The 17,572-nt window shown below is 45.8% G+C and overlaps 1 protein-coding gene and 1 long non-coding RNA gene across 14 annotated transcripts in view; one reads left to right on the plus strand and one right to left on the minus strand.

Annotated features, from left to right (window-relative positions):
- The window catches only part of FRMD4A (FERM domain containing 4A), a 692,609-nt gene that overhangs the window by 17,740 nt on the left and 657,297 nt on the right, over positions 1–17,572 (minus strand). For all 13 annotated transcript variants that reach the window (XM_008002332.3, XM_037983470.2, XM_037983471.2 and 10 more), the window contains 3 exons: positions 11,525–11,658; positions 7,024–7,146; positions 2,553–2,781 (listed from right to left, as the gene is read on the minus strand). In XM_008002332.3, coding sequence (XP_008000523.3) covers positions 2,553–2,781; positions 7,024–7,146; positions 11,525–11,658 — 486 coding nt within the window. The remainder of the gene's footprint in view (positions 1–2,552; positions 2,782–7,023; positions 7,147–11,524; positions 11,659–17,572) is intronic.
- On the plus strand, positions 750–6,762 carry LOC119618822 (uncharacterized). Its single transcript, XR_012093890.1, has 3 exons — positions 750–1,494; positions 6,431–6,555; positions 6,656–6,762. It is a non-coding gene; the product is annotated as an uncharacterized lncRNA (long non-coding RNA).

The following is a 17,572-nucleotide window of genomic DNA, read 5'->3' on the forward strand; positions in this document are numbered from 1 at the left end:
AAAAGCAATAGCCTATGAGTTCAGCACATTCCTTCAACAAAGCCCTATCTGTAAAAACAGCATGTCTACCACCACCTCATACCTTTCTCTTCCTAACCAGAAAGAACCCACCAGATACAATACAAATGCTGCTGGGTGTTTGACAGTCCCTGTGGCGGGTCATTGGCTCAGCTCCCCACCCCGACACTGCCATGTGCCCTAGCCTTTGTGTGTTTGTGCCCTGGTTTCATAGAATACTGCAATGCAGAGTGGCTTCATATCGAATATAAAGGCTGCCCCAGCCCGATTAAACCACATCATTGTCCCTGCACAAACCCAGGGCATGTACCAGCGAAACCAAAGGACGCAAACTGCTTTTTATTCTACAAATGTGAAACTAGGGTAGGCAGTTTGCTTTGCTTCTGTGGCAATAAACGGCTTCTCAATAAACTTTGTAAGTCATTAGTAGAGAAAACAAGCGTGCTAAATACAGGCTCCATCTCTCCAAAGCTTATTTTTATAGATGCCATCCAATTAACCAGGAGAACATGCCCAAAAGGAAGAGAGGAAAATAATCCTCCCTGTTTCACTGCTGGGGAGACTGAGGGGTAGGAAGGGAAGAGCGGTTTGTCTGAGGTGGTTTTGCTCTCTGGCAACGCGAGCAAAGGTCCTAAGTCTTCAGGTTCCAAGTTTGGTGTTTTATCTCTTAAAATAATATGCTAAGGAACTAGCAAGAACGTTAATCACTCCTCTAGTTCAAGTGGGCCCTTGGATGTTTCTGTAGGAAACATCTTTCTGTTGGGAACCCCTAACTGCCTTGGAGGGCACAGGGGATCTCAAATGGAGCATCAGAAAGAGGCTGAGGGAGCTTTACTAGGTGGCGGGGGAAAAGTTGTGTGGTCTTGGCCAAGGACAACAGGATGAGATAGGGAAAGATGGTTATTCCAAATTTCCTAGAGCAAAGGAGTTTCTAAAACTTCTCTTTTTAACTAGGAATTCACTTTATCCTTGTTGCATGATGGACTCTGAGCAACCAGGAGCTCTGACTTCAGCATCTTGGAATCTTCAGCACATCATTGCTACCCTAAGATGCCCACGAGTTTAGGCTGCAAATCTGTATCTGTCTATATCCATCTATGTAATTGTAGCGAAATATATATAACATCACATTTACCATGTTAACATTTTTTTTTTTTTTTCAGAGATGGAGTCTTACTATATTGCCCAGGCTGGAATGCATGGTTACTCATAGGCATAATCGTAGCAGACTACAGTTTCAAACCTCTGGCTCAAGTGATCCTTCTGCCTCAGGCTCCTGAGTAGCTGGGACTACAGGTGCATGCCAACATGCCCAGATTAACTGTTTTTCTTTTTTTTTTTTTTGAGACCGAGTGTTGCTCTTGCTGCCAAGGCTGGAGTGCAATGGCACCAGCACCATCTCAGCTCACTGCAACCTCCGCCCTCCGTGTTCAAGTGATTTTCTTGCCTCCGCCTCCTGAGTAGCTGGGATTACAGGTATGCACCACCACACCTGGCTAATTTTTATATTTTTAGTAGAGACGGGGTTTCTCCATGTCAGGCTGGTCTTGAACTCCCGACCTCAGGTGATCCGCCCGCCTCGACCTCCTGAAGTGTTGGGATTACAGGCTTGAGCCACCGCGCCCAGCCCCAGCTTAACTATTTTTAAGTGTACAGTTCATTGGCATTAACTACATTCACGCTGCTGTGCAACCATCACCACCATCCATCTTCTGTCTGAATAATATTTTCACTTTTCCAGACTGAAACTCTGTATCCATTAAGCATTAACTCCTCATTCCCCTGTGCCCTCATCCCCATAGTAACCACTATTCAACTTTCTGTCTTTCTAGAGCAAAGGTAGTTTAAATACACATACACTTGGAGGAAAGCTTGATTTATATTTTCAATAATTCACTGACTTAGACAAGAAGGATTCTAACAGTTTAGGGGATTTGATGCTTTGTGGGTGGATATTGGGGGATTTCCTTCTACAGTTTACCAAAGGTCATCACCCAAATTCCCTACCCCTGACTGGAGCTCAGGGTTCCAGACAATCAGATGGTCCAGTCTCCCCAAGCCTCAGCTCTTGGGATAGGAGGCCCCTGGAAGTACAGGGGCCAGCGGATTGGCAGAGGCTGCTCGAAGAGAGGGATCACTGTTGCTGTGCACCCCAGCCCCACCTGTCCTTCCAGATTGAGTAGAGGCGCTCAGGTCCCTGAGTGTCAGAGCCTGGGCTAGCCTAGTCAACTCAGCTCAGTTCACAGTGAGGGCTGAGAAGAATGCTAGCTCCTGGCTGCAGGTTCTCCCAGGGAGGAAGCCAACAGTGATACCAACAGTTTGATTCATACAATCCCTTCATCTGCGTCTGCATCCACTTGGTTTCTCTCACGTGGGATCAGGCCTTACTCGCTTCATTTTATGGATGGACAAATGAAGGCAGTGGGCAGTTAGGTGGCTGCTCAGGTCACGCAGGGGCCACTCGTGGGACCTGGCGTCTGGTTCCCGGGGCCCGGGCGTGGGAGTGGGGTGGGGACAGCCCAGTTGGCACTGACCGTCTATGATCAGCGAAGCCCTCTGGGTGGGTTTCTTTCCAGACTTGATGCGGTTCTCATTGATCGCATTTTCAATCTCTTGCAGTTTCTTCAGTGCATTCAGATACGAGGTTTTCCTTTGTTTCTTCAGTTTTTTGCTGACATTGGGATCACTGGCTAGGCGGCGGGCAGCCTCTGTAATCTGGGACTGAATGGCAAACTCTCGTTCCAGGCGTTCCAGCTCAGCTTCCTGTGGGAGGGAAAGCGCCGGTTTGTGTTACTGGGGATGCTGAGCAGGGAGACACTCATCCTCCCCTCCTCAAGGTTCCTGTCCCCTCCCCAAGGCAAGCTCAGTTCCTTGGGAGACACTCTTAAAAGTAGCTCCACTCCCAAAAATCTTCACCCACTGAAGTCCCCAGACACACCCACTGTTGTAACCCTTGCTCCTGTTACTTTCCGGAGATAAGTGTTGGTCTGAACACTGTCACCATCACTGAGAACAGAGTTCCCACACTGCAGGTCTAGGGATCGCTTGGCTGTGTTTGACTGTCTCCAGCAAGGTTCATCAAGACAAACCAAAGCCTTTGTGGAGAGTCACAGCCCATTTGGTTGCCACTTCCTTTCCATTTTGGATGTAGGATGCAGCATGATTTTTAGTTTCTTTATGCCATTCTTCCTGTGGACTTGCTACCAAGGAACTCACACACAGGAAGCTAATGCACGGGCCTCTGACTCACACATCTTGTCTTTCCCCATATCCCCACTCACCCGCGTGTCTTTCGGGAGCTCTTTTTTTTGAGATGGATCTTGCTCTGTCACCGAGGCTGGAGTGCAGTGGTGCAATCTCTGCTCACTGTAACCTCCGCCTCCCAGGTTTAAACGATTCTCCTGCCTCAGCCTCCCAAGCAGATGAGATTACAGGCACCTGCCACCATACCCAGCTAATTTTTGTATTTTTAGTAAAGATGGGGTTTCACCATGTTGGCCAGGCTATCTCAAACTCCTGACCTCAGGCTATCCTTCCGCCTTGGCCTCCCAAAGTGCTGAGATTACAGGTGTGAGCCACCACGCCCGGCCTTGGGAGCTCATTTTGCAAGCTCTGGCTGTCCCTTCCCCATCTGCCTATTCATGGATACTCTGCTGGGCTACACCAGGGCCCTTCAAGGGGCATGGATGGACAGTGGGTGGTGGTGGAGGCAGTCCCCCTCCCACCCACCCCCACCCCCACCCCCACCCCCGCCCAGCTCATTAATGTCCTTCCCCTCTTTTTATTGTAGCTCCCTCCCACCTCCATCCTTCCTTTTGCCAAGAAGTACAGATGGAGGAGATTCTCCTCAGAGTTTGGGGACTGGGAAGAATGAAGTTGTGGCTGTCAAAAATGCCTGGTGGACCTAGCGGATGACACCTAGACAGCATGTTTGCTGTTATCCTCTGTGCTGGCCAAGCATCTCCTCTGCAGATGCATGTACACAAGCTGCTGAGGGATGGGGCGAGGCAGCTCGTGCATGTGCGCGTGAGGATTTGGGGGGTGAATGCAGAATGCCCCGCAAAGTGTCAGATTGTTCACTTTTCTATTTCCCCTCTTCCCTAGTAAAACCCCTCTGGATGAGAGCTAGCTCGAAACAGCACCTTGTTGGTTGAGATTTTGAGCAGTGAGCTGTCTCACTGACAGGGTCCTGCAAGGTGGGCATACTTGGGAGCCTGCAGGAGAGGTAGAATGTTTGCCCAACCCCACAGCTAGTAAACCCAGGACAAATGCATCGGCAGCTTCTCAGGGCCAGGGAGAGAGCACACATCTTGCCCTAGGAAATTCACAGACACGCTGACATTTGATGGGAACTGATCTAGCCAAATAGGAGGAGATCAACTGTTGGCTAGAATCAACAGATCTTCCTGTTTGGTGGCTCAGTATAATATCCTTGCCTCCTGGCACAATGCACCATGCTGGAGACTGCCATCAAGGAGAAGTTCTTTGCCTGCTCTCATTGACTTTTGAGCACTTTAAGCCTAAAGGGAGTGGGAACAAGCAGCGAGAGGAAAAGGTGAAGGTTAAAGGGAACTATTTTGGAGTTAATAAACTCCTGAATCCTGCCAAGGCTGGCTGCACTGTTCTCTCAGAGGGAGAAGAATATCAACATGGACTCCCGCCTGGGGTCTTGAAATAGGCAAGTCACCAAAGGACAAAGATTGTTCTGTGAGTTTGGGCTCCCCGGGGCAGCTGTTCCTGAGCTGTTACAATGGCCCTGGCGCCAGACACTGATTCAGAGTTTTGTGGGGGAGCCCAGGACAAATTCTCACTATTTAAATGAAGACAAGTCCAAGGCTGAATGCCCTGTCCATGCAAATGTCTGCCTGTTACATGAACAGGGAAGCAAAGTGCATTTCCAGGAGCCGCAGCAGAGAGCAGGTGACCGTCTCATGCTTCTCAGAGGAACCCTGCAGAACGCCAGCTGCTCCTGTGCTGGTTCCTTTTACGAACTTAGGAAAGATCATGTGTGGGGACAGGCAAGGAAGCACATGGCTAGGGCATTCTCAGGGAGCTAAAGTCACGCGGTACTGAGAAGCGTGGAAGGTGTGGTGGGACTCTGGGAAGACCAAGGAGGGTGTTGCGGGAACTCCCTAAAAGCGGGGTCCCTTTTTAAAGCTTAAGGGCCAAGTATCTGCCCAGCAACAGGGGGAGCTGAAGTTCCTCCCTAGGGTGGCTCTGATGACCAGCAGGATTTGGAAGTACCTGACCTCAATCCCATCCTCCGTCCCCCGCAGTTCCCGCAGCACCCCTCCTTTGAGATTTCATCTCCCCTACAAGCAACTGTTTGCTGAGCATCACAAGTGCCAAATCCTGAGCGGCGTGTTTTACATACATTGGCTCATTCAATCCTAGGGACACCCAAAGAAGTAAGGGCTACCAGGTCCATTTTACAGACCAGGAACTGCCTAGCTGAGCTTTAATTTTTTGTTGTTTTTGTTTGTTTTTGAGACAGGGTCTCAGTCTGTCACCCAGGCTGGAGTACAGTGGTGCAACCTTGGCTCACTGCGACCTCCATCTCCTCGGTTGAAGCGATTCTTGCCTAAGCCTCTGAGTAGCTGGGACTACAGGCACACACCACCAAGCCTGGCTAATGTTTGTATTTTTTTGGTAGAGATGGGGTTTTCACCATGTTGGCCAGGCTGGTCTCAAACTCCTGACCTCAAGTGATCTGCCCACCCTGGCCTCCCAAAGTGCTGGAATTTTGCAGCAAAAGGCGTGAGCCACCACGCCCGGCTACAAGACCTTTAGTTTTCATTGAAGCAGACTGGTGTGTCTACCAGTGTCCCAGGGACCTGCCACTGCAGATCTCAGGAGATTCCTCTAACACTTAGAGGGGCCACAAGCACTTGGGTCCCTCTCTGATTTCACCCTCACCCTAATCCTACCTACCCCAGGTGTCCATTTCTCCCAATCACTTTCTCAAAAGACTAAAAATATACAGCATTCCCCTTTCCCCTGGCTCTACGTCCTGACCTTTTAAGGCCTCTGTTCAAGAGCATGTTAATTAGTAACTTCGTTCAGAAGAAATCTGGGAAAGCATTTCCCGGGCAGGGGCCCAGGGCCTGAGGGTATACCTGGCCTTTACTTTCTCTTGGCCTGAGGCTGGATTCTCATTAACCAGCTGGAGATAGAAGTCTTTTTTTTTTTTTCTTTCTGTGACATGTTTTATTTTCTCTTAAAATACTCTATATATATTTATTTATTTATTTATTATTATTATACTTTAAGTTCTAGGGTACATGTGCATAACGTGCAGGTTTGTTACATATGTATACTTGTGCCATGTTGCTGTGCTGCACCCATCAACTCGTCAGCACCCATCAACTCGTCACTTACTGTTTTTTTGTTTGTTTTCTCCCCAAATCTGAAGTCTCCAGCCCCAACTTCGCCCGTGTTCGGTCCAAAGGATGGACGTAGCTTCTCCAAACACAGACAAACAAGGCCAGGGCCGCCCAAGCATCCTGCACACATTCTCGGAGGGACGTGAGTAACCAGGTGAGGCTACGACCACGGGGCGGTGGACCCTACTGATCTCTCCCCAGTCGACCTACCCTTGCACCTGATGCCATGGCCTAAGTTTTCCTTCTCTCGGCAGCTTTTCTTCCACAGATCAGGCATCAAGCTTGGCTCTGAGTCACTGAGGGCTGAGAGGCCATTACAAAGCCAAATACACGTGAATGCTACTGGAATGTTCTCCCCAAGCTCAACGTGGCTGCTTGCACTAGGCCCACAGGGTCAGACAAGCAACTTCGACAGACACCCAGATGCCTGCGAATGCAAGCAAACTACTCCTAGCGAGGGGAACCACATACCGACCAGCCAGCTCACTCAAGAAAAGGTATGAGCGAAAATACTGGCATTGGGCGGAAATGAAGAAATTGTTACGGAAAACCTGGACGGCCTCACCAAGGGGAAAAGGAAGGATAACGTGAGAGAATCCAACAACAGAAAGGAAGGACGCACCTCTCCTTTGGGCAGGATTTTCTGTTCATCCAGCTTGAAAGCTGTTCCTATTCTTCTCCGAACAATGGGTGGTTCCTCCCCTGGATCCAGGGGATATTCAACTGGCAGCTTGCCCGTGAGCTCCTGCATATGTGACATGGCATTCGGAGTGAGCATAAATCAGAGTAGGGTGGGTCTGTTTTCTAGAACACACACACACACACACACACACACGCTCATACGCACACACAAATGCATGCATACACTTTGATACAGGTCAACGCCTATGCTAGAAACGTTCGCATTAAGCACTTTGCCTAAATAAGATTTCCAGAAATGAAATTTCATTTTTCTAACAATGTCTCTTATGTAGAATAGTTGCACTTCCGAAGTTTTTTCCAAAGTAAATTTCTGTGAAGTAAACATAATTGCCATTTTGGCATTCATGATAAAACTTGAATTGCATTCATTCGTTAATTGAACAAATATTTCCTGCCTGCCTCCTCTGCACCAGGCAAGGTCACCCAGCCAGTGAGGAGCAGCGTCATCGTGAGTTCTCGGGTCTCTCTAACTCCAAATCCCGTGCTCTTGACACTGCGTCAAATACTCCCGCTCAAATACCTAAGGTTAAAGTTTCCTTCAAATGAATTTTCACAAGAGGAGTGGTATCTACATGGCAAATCCCAGAAAAGTGCATATATAAATGATTGAGAAACCGAGTAAGGGTAGTAATCTACTCTGGCCAGATGCTACAGGAATAGGCTGTGCGTAAAAGACATTCAATTGTTTGGTTTAAAAGTTTTAGTAGAATGGCCGGGCATGGTGGCTCATGTCTGTAATCCTAGCACTTTGGGAGGCCGAGGTGGGCAGATCTTTTGAGATCAGGAGTTTGAGATCAGCCTGGCCAATGTGGTGAAACTCTGTCTCTACTAAAAGTACAAAAATTAGCTGGGCGTGGTGGTGAGCACCTGTAATCCCAGCTACCCGGGAGGCTGAGGCAGAAGAATCGCTTGAACCCAGGAGGCAGAGGTTGCAGTGAGCTGAGATCATGCCACTGCACTCCAGCCTGGGTGACAGATAGAGACTGTTTATTACAAAAAAAAAAGTATAGTAGAAATTGAACATATAATCCAAGTCATTGACAAGGCTACTAAAAAAACACCTGTTTTGTATATTTTGGGCCCTGGAAATCTAATTGTTGTGGGTACAAGGACGGTGAATTTAGTTGACAGACTTTCATGGTGACAGTGATCCTGATGAAAGGCTAAGGATCTGGGGGTGATTTCAAGATTAGAATCAGGCTCTCTGTGCGTGAGTTGTATCAGGGCTGAACAATGATCAGAGTCAGCGGTGGCCCCGCGCTGCAGAGGCCAGGCATCAAATGCAAGAAGTCACTTCCAGAGACCAGAAAAAGCTGTGGGACCAACTGTGCATCTGTCGCCAGTGGCACAGTGGGCACTTCCAGGCCAAGCCCAGCTCTGGCTTTCTAGCCCAAATTAGCGCAGAACCTGCACAAAGACTCGAGGCACTGCTCTGACAAGGAAGTTCAGAAGGCTCTTCTCAGGAACATCCATCATCCACACAGAAAGGTTTTGCGCAGGGCAGCCCAGGGCTGAGTGCCCAGCAGGCAGGAAAATCCAAATCATGAGAGTGATTCTGGCCCCTCTTCCCCAACTGCTGTGTGCTGAGTGTGCATGTGTGCACGCGTGTGTACGTGTGTGCGTACGTATGTGTGTGCATGTGACATGAGCATAAGCACGCATACTCCCTCACTCGCCTGCTTCTCCCTCGCTGTGTTCAGATCACTGGGAAATGACTCCGTGGACTATATATTCCTCATTGTAAGCATTTCAGAGCACAATGGCCAACTATTTGAGTATCAGACTCTCTGCAATTTTCTTCCCTGCTTTTCTTCTTTAAAAAAAAAAAAAAAAGTGGTTCAAATGTCTCCAAAGTAGTTAAGTGTTTATCTTGCAACTTTTTAAAAATCTGCTTCCCTAAAAGTCTATCTATAAATAACACAACTATTGGGGGTTTTATATTGTCAGGACTTGATTTTTTTTTTTTTTTTTTTTAACCTAGAAACTTCCAAAAAGGAGGGAAAAGTTGTTAAAATTGCCATGGATTTATAACTCTAAACTGTTTGTGGTTTTAAAATGTAGTTTAAAAAACGAGGCTACTGATTTTTTTTTCACCATCCACTTGAAGGTATTTGAGTCAAAGTCTTGATTCTCCAGATATTTAATCTGATTTCGTGTGTAACCAGAGCTGCATAGCGAAGAAGTAATTTAACACTCTGCAGTGGGGCCTCAGCTTGGTGCCTCCCTATATCCTGCCAAATGCTGTCCCCCTCCCTCATTTCAGTTGCCCCCTCCCCAGGGGTCAAACAGCGCTTCTTGATACTCTGAGCTGAGGGGAGAGATACAGGAACAGCACAGATTTACCAAGACATCCCCCCAGCCCTTGACTACACATGCGTCAAGAGGCTATGGTGGGACTAACTACAGGGAATGATCACAGGAGAAATCTACCTGCAACTGACTTCTTGTTGGGTTATGTATTCCACTCAATTACATTTTCTGGTGTTAACATTATAAGAAGTGGCAGCTTTGTTTTCCTTCTTTTGCTTTTGTTTTTAAGAGCGATGGTGAGATTTTTTAATAACGCATGCTCATCTTGCCCTGACACGTTCCTTACATTTTCCAAACGTACATTCCCTGCCGGGTTTAGGGACTTTTTATTAGAAACAAAACAAGGCTTTCCAAATTATTAAAGGCAGACATCAAAACTCCTATTTTTTTTCCCCCAATCCTTCAAGCGTCTTCTTTCTAAAAACGTTGCTAATATTAACAGTATCACATAGCACCTTCTCCAGCCAGGCCCACTGCTTTCCTAAGATTTGCAATGGATTTGGACTAATGTGGTTCTGCTTTGAGCAGGCTCCAGTCTAAATCAATCCAGACCATAATTAGGCCAAGTTGAAATGTAATGTGATCTCACTCCACAGCCCCTTGTTTCATTCTTCCTGCTGCAAGGCCTTAGTGTTTGGGGGAGGGGTATACGTCTCTTTGACTTACTTTGGAAACCTCTTTTGACTTCCCATTCTCAACGGTTTACCAGCAAAGCTCTTTGTAAGGTTAGGTGGTGCATAGTCACTCCCGCCTTGGAGAGCTCCCACCCCATTGTGCCCATGTGCACAACGCACACACACACGCGCGCGCACAGACACACACGCGCGCGCACACACACACACAGTCATGTGTGTTGCATTAAAACATGAAGCCTTCAAACACTTCTAACAGTCATGAAATAAACAGAAGAAGGTGGAAATGGATATTTAAATAAATACAGACAGCAGCTTGCAGCAACTTCTGTGAGACTAGCACATACATAGGGTCGAGAAAGCATTGCTTTGCTTTGCTTTTTTTTTTTTTTTGAGACAAGGTCTTGCTCTGTCATCCAATCTGGAGTGCAATGGCATGATCATCGCTCACTGCAGCCTCAACCTTCCAGGCGCAGGTGATCCTCCTGCCCTACTCTCCTGAGTAGCTGAGACTACAGACACACACCACCACCTCTGGCTATCTGGCTATTTTTTTGTAGAGACAGGGTCTCACTATGTTGCCCAGGCTACTCTCTCGTCTCCACTGATCCTCCTGCCTCAGCCTCCCAAAGTGCTAGTATTACAGGAATGAGTAACTGCGCCCAGCCTGCATAAAATTTAAAAATGTCATTAGGCTAAGATTTCATTTTTTAAAATGAAAAGTTAAACACCAGATCACAGGGTCTAAAGGTGATGAAATATCAAGTGAGATCGTGGTTTCCTTGTTGACCACCAGCTGCTCAATAGGATGTCCAAAGACAAGTCTGAAATACCCTTAAGAACAAAAGCCACAACAATAAACTCAGGCACAAAATCTTGGGAAGATGGTGGCCAGCCCTTATAACCAATGAGGCACTGTCACGGGAGGAGATGCTTTATGAACTACCATGCAAGTATGAGGGATCATCATTAGGACTTGTCACTGGGACTCCCATGGGGTCCTATTTGGGATTCATACTGGTCGTCATAGTTCTTCGTCAACTAATTCTTTGATGGGTTTAGGGACTTTTTCTTTTATTGAAAACAAAACTAGGTTTTCCAAATAAATTAAAGGCCGACACCAAAACCCGTATTTTTCCCAACCCTTTAAGCATATTCTTTATAAAAAGTCGCTAATATTAACAGTACCACATAGCGCATTCCCCAGCCAGGCCAAACTGCTTTCGTAAGATTTGCAATGGATTTGGACTAATGTGGTTCTGCTCCAATTCTTTCTCTGACAAAGCACATGAGAGAAGTTTGGATGTTTCCAACATTTGTGTTTCAGGAGAGTGCTCGCCACCCAGATAGGCTCTCTTTTTATCACTACCCTTGCTTCTGTCAGAACGATCAAATGACATCGGTCAAATGACATCAAAAAGATCAAATGACATCACAAGACAACACCAATCTCAACGGGATGAGCTAGGAAAGGCTTACAGCTTCTCGGAGACACAGCTTCTTCAGTTCCTCCAGCCTCTGACGCAGGGTTTCCTCCAGAGCTTCCTGCCTGGACTTCAAGGCAGCCAGCATGTCCTTCTTGGCCGACTGCGAGCTATCTGATTCCTGAGAACCTGTCAATAAACAGTGGGGTTACTTGGCCAGCTGACAGGGGACACACATCTGGACCACTAATGAATTTAACTGGAGCCCGCACTGCGGAGAGGGGATTTACCCCAGGAACCAAGGGAGTGTGAAATAAAACAGGTGCTCAGCGCTTTAACTGTGAGAAGCACATTCCAGCACTGCATGGAATTTATAGCTAGTCAGAAGAAACGGCAGGAAGATGGACCCTCCTGAAAAAGAAGTTTATCTTTCTCGATTATCTTAAGATATGTCACATACCTGCTTTAATTTTACTAGCAAATTCTAATAGACTTTACACAAGAAAGGGGGAAAGAAAAGCTCATGCCAGCAATTTTAATACATATTGAGTTATTTATCTTTTTTTTTTTTTGAGACAGTCTCACTCTGTCACCCAGGTTGGAGTACAGTGGCATGATCTTGGCTCACTGCAACCTCCACCTCCCAGGTTCAAGCGATTCTCATGCCTCAGCCTCCCGAGTAGCTGGAGTTACAGGCACCCGCCACCACACCAGGCTAATTTTTGTATTTTTAGCAGAGATGGGGTTTTGCCATGTTGGCCAGGCTGGTCTCGAACTCCTGACCTCAAGAGATCTGCCTGCCTCGGCCTCCCAAAGTGCTGGGATTCCAGGTGTGAGCCACTGTACCCAGCCCTGAAACATATTTAATATGTTATTTTGTTCACTTAAAAATACTTATTATTTTTGCTTAATGCAAACATAATGCGTGTTTATCATAAAAACCCTGAAAATGTAGACACATGTAAAAAATAGTCAATTAACTAATCACCCAGAAATAACCATTGCTGTGCATTTTCTTTTCGCCTTTTTTCCTAAGCACATATATTTAAAAAATAAAATTAGAATGTTATTGTATTTTTTAACTTCATGTTTTGTGTCATGAGCAAATTCTCCTAACAAAAGTTATACATATTTTAACATGCTTTTCCTGGTTAAAACATGATGATTCAAATAGCAGAGTGCTAGATAGGAAACCTTTGTGGAAGGTAAACTTCAAACCAAACAAAAGGAAAATAAGCTGAAATGCCAACTGGAGGAATTTAGGTTAGACCAAAGGAGTAATTTCTGGGCTGCCACTGTTTGGATTCTGAAATAAGTTTCCTGCAGTGAAACTATTATACTTTTTCTACCTTGATGGGTTAGAAAAGGAACATTGACTCTCTACAAAGGGAAAATCTGATTATAATTTTTCTTTGCAAGCCCATCGTGAGCAGAAGTGTTAGAAATGGACAGGTGTTAATCGGTGTGCATTCAAGGGGCTCACACCATGCCACTGACAACTGCATCAAAGAACTTCAAATACCTAGGGAGATTAATCTAATTAAAGATGAGCAAGATCTCTACCGCAAAAACTATCCCACTCTGCTGAGAAAAATTAAAGACCTAAATAAAGAGAGAGATACACTGTGATCAAGGATTAGAAGCTTGATGTTGTAAAGACGTCTATTCTCCATGAATTAAACAACAGAATCAATGCAATCCCAGTAAAACCTTGGTAGGACTTTTGGTAGGAAGGAGAAGAAATTATATTTCCATAGGAAACAATTGAATTTTTGGACAATTTTATAAACGGATGAGAGAATAATCCAATCAGAATTCCCAGAATCAACAGTTCTGTTTCTTCCAATGGTAGAAAAGGCATTGCAGCATCATAAGGCTAGAAAGAACTTTTGTCCCGTGACATCAAACAGCTGTGCTTCACTTAAATTGTCCCCATAAATATACTATTCTTCTATTTAACGTCTCTGAGTAGAAAACCCTGTATTCCATCAATTTCCATACGTACAGGCTCTTACAACCCCAATTATCAAGAACTCTCAATGTCTAAGAACATTCTGACTTTGACATGGGTTTTGTTCTTTCCCTCGCTTACTCAGTTCGAGCTTGAAATAGAGAACATATCTGTCACCGCAGAAACATACTATCTTTATGCCTCCAAAGCAGCTAACAAATATTAGCTTGAATGAGCAACCAAATACATGTTCACAGTCATGTACTTGGATGCTGTAATTCAGTTGTATCTCCTCTTCATAACAAAAATCTAATACCTGTAAGTTGTTCCATTATGGAACCTACCTTCCACACTCTGAACTGTTTGTAGCTCTTCCCTGGATTTTGACATACTTCAGTTGCAGGTCTCTGAATGCAACTGGACACAGGGAAGCTTCATCCATGACCTCATGGTTCTCAAATACTAAATCCATAGAGTGTCACATTCATACAGCACATCGCTGGACATTATTGCAGGTTCCCCTTTTGGAAATGGTTTAGGTTTGCTCCCTCCACAAGCCAATCACCCTGTGCTTACCAGTCCTAAATGATCTCCAGTGTATGTCCCTCCAAGGTTACATGGCTAAATCATTGTGACTCTTAATCTGGTTCTATTAGTAATAGTCGCCAATCACATTTGAAGACTCAGGAACATTTACTGAAGTACTCTCTGTTTCATCATTGAAAGAATTAATAAGAATGTAAAACAATACTGGAAGGAAGGCAGACTTTAGATTTAAAAAACAGGCCTAGAGAAACTTGAGTCCAAGAAGATTAAAGGATTTCTAGCTCAAGTGAAAAATTCGTTGTTTTCCCTGTCACCCCTGCCTAACCTCTCAAAAGGAAATAATGATTTATTAAGTCCAATCTAAGAATTAACTGTGTTCAGGAATGGCACAAATCACAACAATATGAAACTCAAGGGAGGTAAAGCACACCATTCTTAGATGATCATGTTGCTAGTTATGGGATTAGTTAAGATTTGGCCCTGAGTTCCAGGGCTCATTAATGCTACCCAAATTATCATCATTTACAATAATTAGCCTAGATACCAAGCCACAGAAAACAGGCAAGAAAGTGTTGGCAGACTCGATGGCTCAAGAGCCCCTCTCTGTATCCGTTAATGCTGGTTGGCTCCGTTTCATGCCATTAGCCTGGGAGTTTCTTCAGGGCGAAGATGGTGTCTGGGTACCAAGTTAAGTCCCTGCAAAGTCACTGAGCCAGCCTACCCTGGACATGCAGATTTCCACTGTAGTATTAACTGGATGGCGGATAAAGGGTAAAACAGATCTGGGTTAGATAAAGTCAAAACCACTTACTGGATGTGTGGCCTTGGGTGTTACCTGCCCTCCTTAATTCATAAAGGGCTGAATGAGATAACACACCTCCAGCACTTTGTACTGAGCCTGTAACAGGTCAACCCTCAAACTAGGGCAGGTTGAACGTGTGTGTGTTTGTGTGTGTGTGTGTGCACGCGCATGTGCACACCCCCTCCCCCCCGTAGAATTAGAAAGACAGAAATCATTGCAACTGCCTAGTCACTGTTGCTCAATGAGGTATCAGTCAAAGAAAAGAGCTTCGTACCCAATTCAGTGTAACACTTGAGGTCCAAAGCTTACCTTTAGAAAGGAGCAATACAGAACTAGGCAGTGTTTTCTTTAAAAATTATTTTTGACACATAATAATTGTATGTATTTATGGGGTACACAGTGATGTTTTGGTACATTTCAGGGTAATTAGCATATCCATCATCCAAACATTGATCATTTTTTGGGTTGGAAATACTCAATATCCTCCCTCTAGCTATTTGAAGCTATACAATACCCTACTGTTAACTATTAACATCCTACAGTGCTAGAGTACACTCAAACACATTCCTCCTAACTCGCTGTAATTTCTGTCCTTCAGCAAATCTCCCCCATCTCCTACTCTCTCTACCCTTCCCAGCCTCTAGAAACTTCTGTTCTACTTTATACTTTTATGAGATCCACTTTTTAAAAATACACAGTGTTATGGCTGGCCGCGGTGGCTCACGCTTGTAATCCCAGCACTTTGGGAGGCGGAGGCAGGTGGATCATGAGATCAGGAGATTGAGACCAGCTTGATCAAGATGGTTAAACCCCGTCTCTACTAAAAATACAAAAAACAAATTAGGCATGGTGGCGGGCACCCGTAATCCCAGCCACTCGGGAGGCTGAGGCAGAGAATTGCTTGAACCCAGGAGGCAGAGGTTGTAGTGAGCCGAGATTGGTCCACTGCACCACAGCCTGGGCGACAGAGCGAGATTCTGTCTCAAAAACAAAACAAAACAAAACAAACAAACAAACAAAAACCAGTGTTCACAAATGATGTTTCCTGAGTCCCTGAGTTTGCAGCTATGTCTTTGGGGCAGCTATGGATGGAGGTGGGGTCAAGGTGGTTCCGTGGCTATTCTTATACTATTGCACTCCACGTTCCTCAAAACAAAGCAGCCCCCTGTGAACCTGCTGCATGTATTCAGGCTGCCATATTGTAACGAAAAGGGTTCCCACTGCCTTTTTTGTCTTTAAAGGAAATCCACTGTTCTGGGGCAAGGGCTCGGAGCTCTCATGGCTTGTGTGATCTCAGAGCTTGTGTGATCTGAGCCTGTGGGCTGCTACCTGCAACTAGGCAAACGTGGCCACTAAGGCAAGAGGTGGCCGAGTACCCAGTGACACGGACACACCAGGAACATTCCATGGAAGCAGCTCAAAGGGCATCAGGAGAGGGAGTCCAAAATGCCCTCTGATGTTGATCTGCTTTCCCACCTCCTCCACAAATGCCCACTAGGCATCCCCCAACCCAGCAGCGTGGTTTTAAAAGGGAAGAAAGAAAGAAGCTACAAGACAGGGAGAAATCAGGAGGCGGAGGTTCACTCTCACTGCCTGCCTTGATGCCCTCAAGTGACAGAATGACTCCAGGAAGAAACTGAGGCAGGGCAGAGCCTTAGGGCTCAGGGAAATGGGACTCTCGAAAACTAAAAGCTGGGCGCAGCGGCACACACCCGTAATCCCAGCACTTTGGGAGCCAAGGAGGGAGCATCCCTTGAAGTCAGGAGTGTGAGACCAGCCTGGGTAACATGGTGAGACTCCGTCTCTACAAAAACAAAACCAAACCAAAAATTCAAATTTCAAATCAGCACCTAGGCTTATGCTGATTTATCAATTTCCAGTTATTTGAACACATATATGCTTTTGCAAGTGCAAACCTCTCTGATGTTGTGTTTAGACCCTTAGAAATTGAAAAAAAAGGGCTGGGCGCCGTGGCTCATGCCTGTAATCCCAGCACTTTGGGAGGCCAAGGTGGGCGGATCACGAGGTCAGGAGTTTGACAGCAGCCTGGTCAACATGGTGAAACCTTGTCTCTACACTTTAAAAATACAAAAATTAGCTGGGCATTGTGGCACACGCCTATAATCCCAGCTACTCGGGGGGATGAGAGAGGAGAATCACTTGAACCTGGAAGGTGGAGGTTGCGGTGAGCTGAGACGGCACCACTGCACTCCAGCCTGGGTGACAGAGCGAGACTCCATTTCAAAAAACAAAATAAATAATTAAATAAATAAAAAAGATATAGGCTGGGCGCAGTGGCTCATACCTGTAATCCCACTGTAATCCCAGCACTTTGGGAGGCTGAGGTGGGAGGGCTGCTTGATGCCAGGAGTTCAAGACCAGCCTGGCCAACATAGTGAGACCTGTTCTCTATTAAAAAAAAATTAAATGATCTAAATCTGCTATCACGGAGAGAGTGGTGACTGGTGGGAAAGACACTGGATTTTCATCACACATCTGCCATTAAATGGTGTAAGCCCTTGAGTTACTAACCTCATGGCCCCATCTATAAAATGACCAATTGACCGATCTCTAAGATTCCTCAAACTGAAGACACTATTACTCAATAAAGAACTTACTCAGAGTTCCTGTCAGGCCTCTGAGCCCAAGCTAAGCCAACATATCCCCAGTGACCTGCACGTACACATCCAGATGGCCCGAAGCAACTGAAGACCCACAGAAGTGAAAATAGCCTTAACTGATGACATTCCACCATTGTGATTTGTTTCTGCCCCACCCTAACTCATCAATGTACTTTGTAATCT

Source organism: Chlorocebus sabaeus, chromosome 9 (assembly GCF_047675955.1).
Source record: "Chlorocebus sabaeus isolate Y175 chromosome 9, mChlSab1.0.hap1, whole genome shotgun sequence".
In the NCBI taxonomy this organism is placed as follows: domain Eukaryota; kingdom Metazoa; phylum Chordata; class Mammalia; order Primates; family Cercopithecidae; genus Chlorocebus; species Chlorocebus sabaeus.